Here is a 10,693-nt window from a genome sequence, read left to right as displayed (position 1 = left end):
GTATAAAAATGAATATTATAAACATATGAAATAGTTCAATAAGGACAGTATTTATATTTAAAAATACAATTTTATAGTTTAAATAAAATTTATATCGTTTTATTTTAATTATTTTTTTAAAACGCTACTTATTCAAATAATTTTTTAACCAAATGCTAAATCGCCGCCAAACTTATTGTATACTTTCAAATACAATGTAAAAAAAAATTTGAAAATTTTTTCATAATTTTATTTTATTAAAAAAATACATGTAATACATCCTTAGAATCCATAGTATTAAATCTTCACATTTATAACAACACCAATACGATGAGAATTATTTAAACACATGTTAAATCTACACCCATATTTTTTATAGTAAATGTTCTAGCGTTACAAAAATGAAATCTTCCCTTATAAAAAGTCTTCCAATTTACACATCAACAAGCTAAACAATTTGACGTGATTTTCCGTTAGGCTTTATATTCGATAGTATTATCATCAAAATAAATTTTCATGAAACGGCGTACTGAAGGGATAATAATTTAGTACGGCGTATATGGCGTTGCGAACACCCATAATAATTATATTCTGTGTATTGTAACTTACGTATATAAGATTAATATAATCATTCCTAAGCTTATATACAAAATCGGGTATACAGTACAGACTATATAAGCTACGTAATAATTTAGTTGTAAATGCGTGTTATACCTCGCTATAATAAAATATAACTAGCAGGGCACTGGAAAAATGCATAGGAAATCGAAATCGCTTCCTAGCTCAATACAAATACTTTTTCTCGATAATCAATTGATGTATGTGAAACTACTTTCTCATTGTACGCTAGAAGTCAAAATAATTGCCATCGTTAGTGATGGTGTGAGGGTGTTCGTTTAGGCAGTGATCACGTCAGCCATAGCTCCTGTTAGTGTAAATTTGTGCGTTGTTCCGGAGACAAAAGTGTACAACATGATGCGAATACCTCGAGTATTCTCGCTTAGACCTAAAGTCGTTAGTAGCAACACTGCTCGGTGCGTTCCTAAGATTACATTACGCGTTAGAGATCCTCTCGCGCAGTTAGTTAAATTAAGTAGCAAGTTGGAAAATCGTTATGAAAACCGTGCAAAAAGTTTCAGGATTTAGAAAGTAGCTACGCGTTATTAAAAGGTGGGAGTTTGGTCCGGTCTCGTGCGTTAATTCGCGTGAATGTTGCGTGAACATTTATGTGGATTCTTGTACAACCAGATTCGCATTAATGAACACGGTATTACATATGGCGACTAATTTTAATCTTTAACTCGACATAGTAACATTTATTAGAAATGTTCGTTCGAATTTGGAAAACGTTCTAATGCATACAATTTTCTGTTGCATCTACCTTACGGAAAGCACGATAAAAATGGAAATCTTACAAGATCACCCAAACTGTAGGAAGACAATCATAAATCATGCAATTCGATCATGTACGTTTTAGCACGCAAATTACAATGGCTGTGTATGTTCGATTAAAAATTACGGAGTGATGTTTGTTCTTTTTGGCACAATCGATTGCGCCAAAAGTTGCGTCGATCGTCCTAGGTACATAATTGTGTATTTGTCGCGTTTGTATCACTTTGCGAGTCTAAGTAAACACTAACTACAAAGTTAAATATAATTATTTATTGGTGTACGATCCATCTGGTGTGTTCAAGGAAGTTATGTCGAAAGACTATTCTTAAATTCTAATCTGTATAACGACGCGAATATTAGAAAATTATCATGGCAATCGAGATTAATAGGACGAAATACTTCGTCGGTCTTATGAAAGAAGTGATCAAATTAGTAAATTTTTAATTACTTTTCTTATCACATTAAATAATTTGTGGTGAATCAATTTAATAATAAGTACACATGGAGTGAAATATAAATATAAAAATGTAGAAAAATTGATAAATCTGCGGTATCATTAAATGCGATTTCACATTTTAAAAGTGAGAGTTTTTTATAGTTATTTTCAAAAATCGTTGCTTTTTTTTTATTTACTAAATATTAGTGAATTTTTTCGTAAGACCGACGACTCAAATTGCATATATAATGTGCACGTGTGATTTCTTTTCCTACGCTTCGAATACGCTTTTCTCATCCTATGGTGTGTATCTACGCGGCGTATATTTATTTTAATGATGCTGTTAGTTATTATTACTTACTGATTGATATATAGTAGGTCGACCGACATTATTCGAATTCATGTTCGCTCGCTGGATCGTTCGATCCTCGTATCTTGTGCTTCCCTGGCTTGCCATCGGTCGATTCAGAGTGCTGCAATCGTAGCTGTATTTTAACGTAGAATCGAGTTGCCCGAAAGAAAAGAGTGAGGACTCCGCAGTAAGTATCGCGAACTAAGTGAATTCACACGACAAAACGAATAAACCATAAACAAAAAATAAGCGGAGTCCCAGAAATCAAATTACCAGAAAATAATAAATTCATACTTAGAAAAAAATAAATAAACTTAATTTAATGACGATAACATATTAATTCTAATATTTTCGATATTTGTAATAAAGAATTGTAAATAAAACTTAGAGAAATAAAGGTTATTTACAATTACAGAAAGATAGCCAACTTATAATAACGAAAAATTAATTTAAATTATTATCCTACCGTCTATATTTGTAACTTAATGTAAGTTTTAATTATAAATACTAATTAAATTTAATAATTATGTTGTCATCTCGACATTTCAATTATCTATTATTACGGCAGCTATATATATATATATATATATATATATATATATATATATATATATATATATATATACCTAATTTTATTTATTATATCCATTATGAGCGATAATTACCTGTTAGCGTTGTTGGGTGAATTAGGCCCTGAATTCCTGGCGGCAACAGTTTTTGTGACGAAGTCTTGCTCCTTCCAACCGTGCTTCTTGTACACGTCTCGCAACTCTTGATGTTGCCACATAGTGAATAGTACTTGCCCTAAAAATACACACAAATGGAATAATTTCTATCTATTGATATAATGGCGGATTCATTAAATCGACTATTGATGTTTTAACGATGCATATTATCGGACAATTATTGAAATTCGGTTTCGAAATATTACCTGCAAATTTAAGAACGCGCGGCGTGTATTTCTGGCGTTGCCTGGTGATGTTCATCAGTCTATCGACACCGCCGGCGTCGAGCAATGACCGCGAAAACTCGGCGTTCTTCTTGATGACCTCGTTTAGAGTCGCGAGCACCGCGGCAATCGTGTCATCGCTTGTACCCTGATCGTGCTGATTATTTCCAGACGGCAGCTTCTGGATGAGATCCCTCATTGCATATTTGCCTATTAGCTCCTTATTGCGTTGGTCTATCGCCAAGTTTCTGAGCGCGGTTGCGACCGCGCAGACTACTCGGTCCACCTAGTCACAGAAAATACGTTAATCTAATGTTTGTGGTCACAATATTAAATTTTACTCATTTCACAGAGTTATAAATATTAAATATTATCAATACGTATTAAATATACATATAACTAACTTAAGACATAGATATCAGAAACTAAAAAAAGATATTTTCTTGTTATTTACTGCAGTAAAATTAACAATGCATATACTATCCATTAATAACTTTCTACAAACATTGGAAGTGTAGACCGTAAAGCATAATATATAAAATTAGATATCAGAAATTGTTATACAAATATGAAATTAGAACAAGCGTCAGTGTGAGTAACACTTCATACGATTAATGGAGAAAGCAAGTAAAATATTAGGTGTTGGAATTAATTCGTAGCGTTTTACAAGTGATGGGAAGTACTTTCATTAATGTATTTTTTAATGCTCATGTGAAATAAATAACATTCTTTCATTAAAAACGCTACGAATTAATTCCAACACCTAATAATTAAATTAATATTGGATAATATTCCATTGAGGCAGTTCAAATATAATCTAATTAATTTAATCATTTATTTAATTTATAATTTAATTTAACATCTGCATTTTATAATCGCGTAGGTTCTCTTTGCGTGTTCGCTAAATTAAATATTCGACACCATGTAATTACCTCCATTCTCAAGAGCTCCACTAATATAGGGAGACCTTTTTCCTTGCGTACGGCCGCGCGAATCTCGATGCTCGGCTGCCAGTAGCAAGCCGCGAGATTTTGCAGAGCTCCTGCAGCAGCCTCCAACGTTTCCGGATTCGAACACGTTTGCAGGAGACTAAGATACGATTGGACCACTTCCGGCTGCCAGAGCAATTCCATTCCCCTGACTGGTTCGGTCCGCGGACTCGTCGTACGTGACGCGGTGGTCTCCTTTTGAACCGGCTGGCCATCCTTCTTCTTCTTGCTCCCGCCGAAGCAACCCAGATTCTCACCTAGAGCAGAATTACAGAGGATCCGTATTAATAAGCCGTCAGGGAATTACACTGGGAATATTACGAAACCAAAGAGGCAAATGTCACATTGAGTTTTGATATTCGGAATTAGATTAAATTGTGTCCAATTATCGAATCACTTTCTATAAGATTCCTTATTCCGCGATAGGTATTTGCAACAGCAAGTCGGTGAAACATCGAGCAACATTGAGCGATATCGAGACAAGTGCGATTCGCATATTCGTGTTCCTAAGGCGCCTGTTACACACTTCTAAATTTTCTAACTAACCTGCTAAATTAAACGAGCCATTTATCTACGTAATAAACGAAATTAGAAACGAAATTGTAAACCATATGCCAAACTTCGCAGCAAGCTCGCTGAATTTGTTCATTGTCGGTCAATTTTGTTTCGGAATTTTGGTCAATTTTGCAAATACATAGACAGTGTATACAGAAGTATAAATCATCGCTTAAGAACATAGCAGTTACAACATTAAATAAAAAGAAAAAAGAAATAATTATTTTTATAGGGAAAATATAAATTCATAACTCAATATATAATGCAACGTAGTCGGCTTACGATCTGGCAAGGCAAAGCATGCAATAACTATATGTCTTCGAACGGAAACTAATTTACCAATGGAATTGCAAGAGGGGGCTTACCTTGACATAAACTGTATGCTAAAAAGATTGAAACACAGTTTAATCCATGCTGAGCTAGGATTCATAAAAAATCTGTGTGATTCGTCAACGGAATCCCAAAATAAACCGAAAGAAGGAAAAACTCTTTAAGTGTTCAACTAGGACATACTAGGGATAATTAAATGTTGTCTAAAAGAGAGAGAGAGATAGAGAGAGAGAGAAAGGGGGGAGGAGACAAACAACTCAATCAATACAGAGATATGTAAAGATATATTCGTTGTATATGTATATATATTTTGTTCCCCTTCGAAAGTGACATAATTCAAAACATTAAGTTTAGAAAAGGGATAAAACTATTTTTAACTTGAAACTTATCGACTAATCAAATAATATTCAAGAAAAATATATTCAAAAATTATTTTCGTTTTACGACCTTTAAAAATCACCTTTTTTTAGTTGTAACATTTTATGTTTTACAAAATTATAACAGATCCAGAATAATTTGTAAAAAGTGATTTATCGCGAAATATCACCAGCAGTTTATATTTATCAGTTAAAAGAAATTTAAAATAAGAAATTTCTTCTTTAAACTTTGATTATCAAACTTTGATTATCAAAACTGTCTTAACTCCAAATATTCTCCGTAGAAATTTTCTTTTTATTTACAAAAATGACAACTCAAATGTATCACTCTTATAGGAAATATTATGATGTCTTTAAAAACCTGAAGAACGGCACAAGTTATTTGGCGGACTGTGAAGTTAAGTTAGTTTACTTTGATGATTGATAGAGTAATCTTTACTCTTTAAAACTTTCAGAGTGAATCTCACTCTTCTGAAGAGTGAAATCTTACTTTTTAAAGATTGAAAATTGAACTGTTTTTCTATAGTCGAGCTCATTTTTCACTTCTTAAAGTGAGATTCCATTCTAAAGAATTTAGATATCTACTTTATTCTTGATATAATAATTCTAAAATTATTTCTTTTTTTTTAGTTGTGTCACATTTGAAGTATGGGAATGGATTTCTGGACACACTGTATACATCCATCCGTCTTGAAACCAGTAAAAGGCAAATTAAATCGAAACCAAGGACAGTCTGGGATGAATTAATTGCGGAAGGAGATTGTGAGTACAGTTGTCTATCTACAGCAAATCATCTACCCTTAATTGCAACGTTTTGCTATCGTCACTTTTCTAAGTGCGTTATTTACGGTTTACGAAGCGATACAAATTTCGTCCTCGCGCTACCTCATCTCGGTAAACTGGCCCGGAAGTTTTAATCAAATTTAATACGCTACGTAAACTAACTATCTACAAACTACCGACTACGCGCCCGTAAAATATCAGCGGGCTTCGTGTCCGTGAAACGCGAGTGGGAGAATTAATGGTACAATTTCATTCGGGCCAATGTTACTTATTTCGAATAAATGTAATCGTAAATATTTCAACAACTCGCACGTAAATATTTCGGATGGTTTTTATGGAAAAAAAAAAAAATCCGAACGTTCGCGCGACAATGTGATTTAAAAAATCGAATCAAACTCGACAGTGAAAAAATAAATATAAACGTGTGCTAAAATAAGAGATCTCGACGAATAGTTTTGTCTGAATTTAACGCGAGATAATTAACTGTTTTTAAAGGCCGACGTCGCGATAGTTTTGCACAATGGAAGAGTGTCTGCAACAGGGAAGCTGCATGTCCCCTCCGATCTAATTTCATGGTTGGTTTAAGGGGTGAATCATTTACCTCCTCTCCTCACTTGTCCCACCCAATCTTTATACACACATACACACATACACACACACGCACACACACGCACACACGCGCGCGCACACACACACACACACACACACACACACACACACACAAACGCTCTGACTGCAGCTACATGCATACCGAGGGAGACTCCTGCATGTTGCGGGAAAACATACTCGGTCCAAAAGCAACGCTCGAGATATCCCTCTATCTTCGCAATTTATTTTTCCCCGTAAAGTACACCATTAAGTACTACGCTGCACGTTCACGGTTATCTATGCAAATTTATTGTACTTTTATTATAAAATAATTTCCCGATTGCACATTTGTCTTCGCGTCACTCTCGATACGAGAAATCTAGCGTTCAATCCTTGAAGAAATGAGAAAATTACTTTTTATTAATTTAATTAAGCTTAATCTGACTGAAAGATATAAAAACGCGTCTCGCATTTTCCCAATTTCCATTTTTGTAGTAAAATTAAAACTTCTAATGCGAGATTTTTTACCATGTTTTTATGTGTTAATTAGTGATAAAAAATAAATAAGAGAAGTGAAAATAAATTGAAATTAAGGTACACCTGATAAATTAAAATTGTTTTTGTATACGTAACAATTCTACTTTTATATCTTTCGATCAGATTAAAAATGCAGCTTAAATTTGAATTAAAGTTAGATTAATTCTCTCGACTTTTTTTTCTTTTCTTCCTTCCTGAAGAAGGTAGAGAAAGAAAAGAAATATAGACTGCTGTCGCGCATCGATTCCTTCAAACAAGTTCCCCTACTGCACTTCCTAGGCTCACCTTTCGCGGGTGCGGTGACTCTGTTCTGCACCGTGGACTGGATCGGGTGCTTGTCGTAATTAGGGTCTTCCACCTCCTGACAACGGTAGCTCAGGTTCCTCAGGATGCACACACAGTTCTCGACGATCTTGTTGCCGATGTTGGACTTTTCGATCGCGGAACGCACGACGTAGAGCAGCGCGTCCACCAGGCCCTCGCACTCGCGCAGGTTCTTCCGCGCGTACTCGCCCGCGCTCGATACGTTCCTCAGCACGCCGGACGCGTTTCTGAACACGGTGGACCAGCAAGTCTCGCCGCTCGACGAGCTCGGGTCCCAACCGCTGTGAGGTATTATTATGTTGCTCACCACCATCGTCACGCCATCGTCGATGATCGACCTCTTCAGATCCTGAAATGCATGTTAAAAGTTAGCAGAAGTCAGAAGAACTATTAGATTTCAAAAGAGCAATGGTAACCCAATTTCTTGAATTATAAACAATGTTTTATTATTTTTAACTTCCATAATATATGTTAAAATGTAAATCGATCCATTTCTATGATGAAATTGCTTAGGTTCAAAGTAAACAACGTCCATGTTAATGTAATAATTAGTAAATGATGAACTAAATATTTAGGTCAAACTGAATACATTTCTTGAATTAAATTGTTTAACTCTATTATTTTAATTAAATTAACATATTGAATAGAAATAGTGGCGACCTATAAGAATGATTAAAAATAATTCAAATTAGATATAATTATAGGTATAATTTGACAATGAAAGAACAATAATTTTATTTATTAAACTTTCAACATTCTGTATCAGAAACAGGGCCTTTGAAGTTTGAAATGATACATGAACTTTTCTTCATAAAATGAGTTCAAAAATCAACTCCCAAAATATTAGACAGTACCTAAGAAACGCTCAATGTAAACAAATAGAGGAGCACGAAAAGTTTCTCTTTTTTCTAATTTTCCTAATCGCGCGATGAAAGGACGCACTTCGAGGGACCGCTTACTTCGCACGAAGACAAGTTCCACAGCACTCCCGTGACAAGCTCCTTGACTTCCGCATCGGACGTCCGTCGTAGCAGGTTGATCAAAGACGGCACGCCGCCCGCATTCTTGATCGCGCGCTTGTTCTCGTCATTCTGTCGTCCATACGACAGATTCCGTAGCGCGCCGCACGCGTTCCTGTACACGTCTGGATTGTCGTGGTCCAGCAGCTGCACCAGCGGCGGTATGCCACCAAGGCTACGCGTCTTCTGCTTATTTGGGTCATCCATATAGCAAAGGTGCTGCAGATACGCAGCCGCGTTTGCCTTGATTATATTATTGGGATTGCTCAGGAAGCCGATCACCTCGGAGAGATTCGGATCCCGCCAGCGCATGGACTTCTGCTCATCGTCGAGTGGGCTCGCCATACCGGGCACCACCGGATGACGCGACTGCAGCCGTTGGAGGTGCACCTCGTCCTCGAAGATGCCGGGTGGCACAGCCGACGTGAGGGGCACTCCCGGGTGGCCTTCTTCGTAGCCGGGTACATCGCTTGGCACTGGTCCCACCCCCACGGCGGGCACGTATCCCACAGGACCGTACGGCGACGGTGACACGTAGCCATAGGCCACTTTACTCTCATCTGCAACGGAAAAGGCCATCGATTACTAATCTTGGTTACGATTTAATATCGTTTTTATCGAAGTTGTCGCCCAAAGGAAGTCTCACTCTCGAAAGCGCATAATTCACTTACGTTTATCTCCAGCGATAACTGCTTATCTTTGCACTTCAAGATTCGAAGATATTAATGTCATTCAAGAGATACACATGTTGCTTTGGAAAACAACATATCGTATAAATTATTGGAAATACGACGTAATATGAATATCGTTAATCATTTATATCCAAAACTTTTAGTTGCTTGTGACAATTATTAATTTTAATTGCAATTTATGACAATTTATGACAATTATTAATTTTAATTGCAATATATACTTTCTATTTCACGAATATATTAATGTTCCATTTAATTTCATAAACGAAACGGACATTGAAAAAAGAAGCAATGTGGTTTCGAATTAAATTCAGAGAAAATTATATCGCGGGTCAGAATTAAAATATAATTTTGTCGTGGCAGATTAAATTAAGTCTCTTATACGTGCAACGTCTGTCCGACTTTACGTAATGATCACGGAAAAAAGATAACGTCATTTTTCAATCGCATTTAATAGAAAATGGATAACTTTAAGAATATATTATAATTCGGAATTACTAAAAATATACAAATTTTATAAATTCTATTATTATGTCTGAGTTATAAAATCTGATGAGTTATATTATAAAATCTGAGAACAATTCTCTTATTGGTTTAAAAGTTATTTAATTTTTTTACTTGCCTTGGATCTTATGTAAAATCACGTGCAGTGCTTATTTGGAAATTTGATGAGGAAATAGCATTAGGAATTCAATCAAATTTTTCATGTATACTAATAAAACTAATAAATATTCTTGCAAAAGTTCATTTGAATCCACTTACTTGTTTAAAAGTTATTTACCTAACTCTGCAGCAAAGTATGGTAATTGCACTGCAAGAGCCCCATTAAAAGCTAAATAATTAATTTGTTTTGTTTTTTGCAGTTGGTCTCAAGAGAAAAGTCTTTATGAAAAAAAATCTTTTTACTGATATTGGCTTTTTTAGCTACTTTTAGTTGATAATGTACAGTCAAAACATTCAAGTACCATTTTATCCTTCTTTTATTCCCGTAATGTTAAGTAAGGAGTAATAAAATGATATTTAATATTATAAATAACAATGTAGTATCACTTTGGTAACTACTGTTAAATTCATAATGTCAAATTATACCAATTTGAGTTGTTTTTAATTGTTTCTATAGATCACCACTACTCCTACACAATATGTTATTAATTTAATTAATAAAACAACGATGTTAAACAATTTAATTGAAGAAATTATATTAAATTTGACTCAAATTTAGTTTATTATTTACTCAATATGTTAATAATATTTACTTTCAGACTACAGAAATGAATTGCTTTTAACTTATATAGAAGTTAAAAATAACAAAATGTCATTTAACTCAAGAGAATTGGGTTATCACTGTTTTTTTAATATCTAACAATGTAGAGAGCATTCGGGAATCCGAA

At 34.8% G+C, this 10,693-nt stretch overlaps 1 protein-coding gene and 1 long non-coding RNA gene across 7 annotated transcripts in view; one reads left to right on the top strand and one right to left on the bottom strand.

The window, feature by feature from the left end:
* Nucleotides 1-10,693, bottom strand: part of p120ctn (adherens junction protein p120) — a 76,375-nt gene that overhangs the window by 18,011 nt on the left and 47,671 nt on the right. For 3 of the 6 annotated variants that reach the window (XM_087415245.1, XM_087415246.1, XM_087415250.1), the window contains exons 7-13: nucleotides 8,551-9,170; nucleotides 7,553-7,940; nucleotides 5,018-5,035; nucleotides 4,041-4,354; nucleotides 3,091-3,394; nucleotides 2,825-2,963; nucleotides 2,169-2,292 (exon numbers count right to left, since the gene is read on the bottom strand). In XM_087415245.1, coding sequence (XP_087271371.1) covers nucleotides 2,169-2,292; nucleotides 2,825-2,963; nucleotides 3,091-3,394; nucleotides 4,041-4,354; nucleotides 5,018-5,035; nucleotides 7,553-7,940; nucleotides 8,551-9,170 — 1,907 coding nt within the window. The remainder of the gene's footprint in view (nucleotides 1-2,168; nucleotides 2,293-2,824; nucleotides 2,964-3,090; nucleotides 3,395-4,040; nucleotides 4,355-5,017; nucleotides 5,036-7,552; nucleotides 7,941-8,550; nucleotides 9,171-10,693) is intronic. The other 3 variants (XM_087415247.1, XM_087415248.1, XM_087415249.1) reach the window with 3 other exon arrangements.
* LOC147906840 (uncharacterized) overlaps nucleotides 5,044-10,693 on the top strand; it is a 51,315-nt gene continuing 45,665 nt past the window's right edge. Inside the window, exon 1 of the long non-coding RNA XR_015548038.1 lies at nucleotides 5,044-6,121. This is a non-coding gene — a long non-coding RNA (uncharacterized LOC147906840). The remainder of the gene's footprint in view (nucleotides 6,122-10,693) is intronic.

The sequence above is a fragment of the Acromyrmex echinatior genome, chromosome 17 (assembly GCF_024713525.1).
Source record: "Acromyrmex echinatior isolate Ae372 chromosome 17, ASM2471352v2, whole genome shotgun sequence".
NCBI classification, from domain to species: Eukaryota; Metazoa; Arthropoda; class Insecta; order Hymenoptera; family Formicidae; genus Acromyrmex; species Acromyrmex echinatior.
This window is presented reverse-complemented; position numbering and strand designations above follow the sequence as displayed.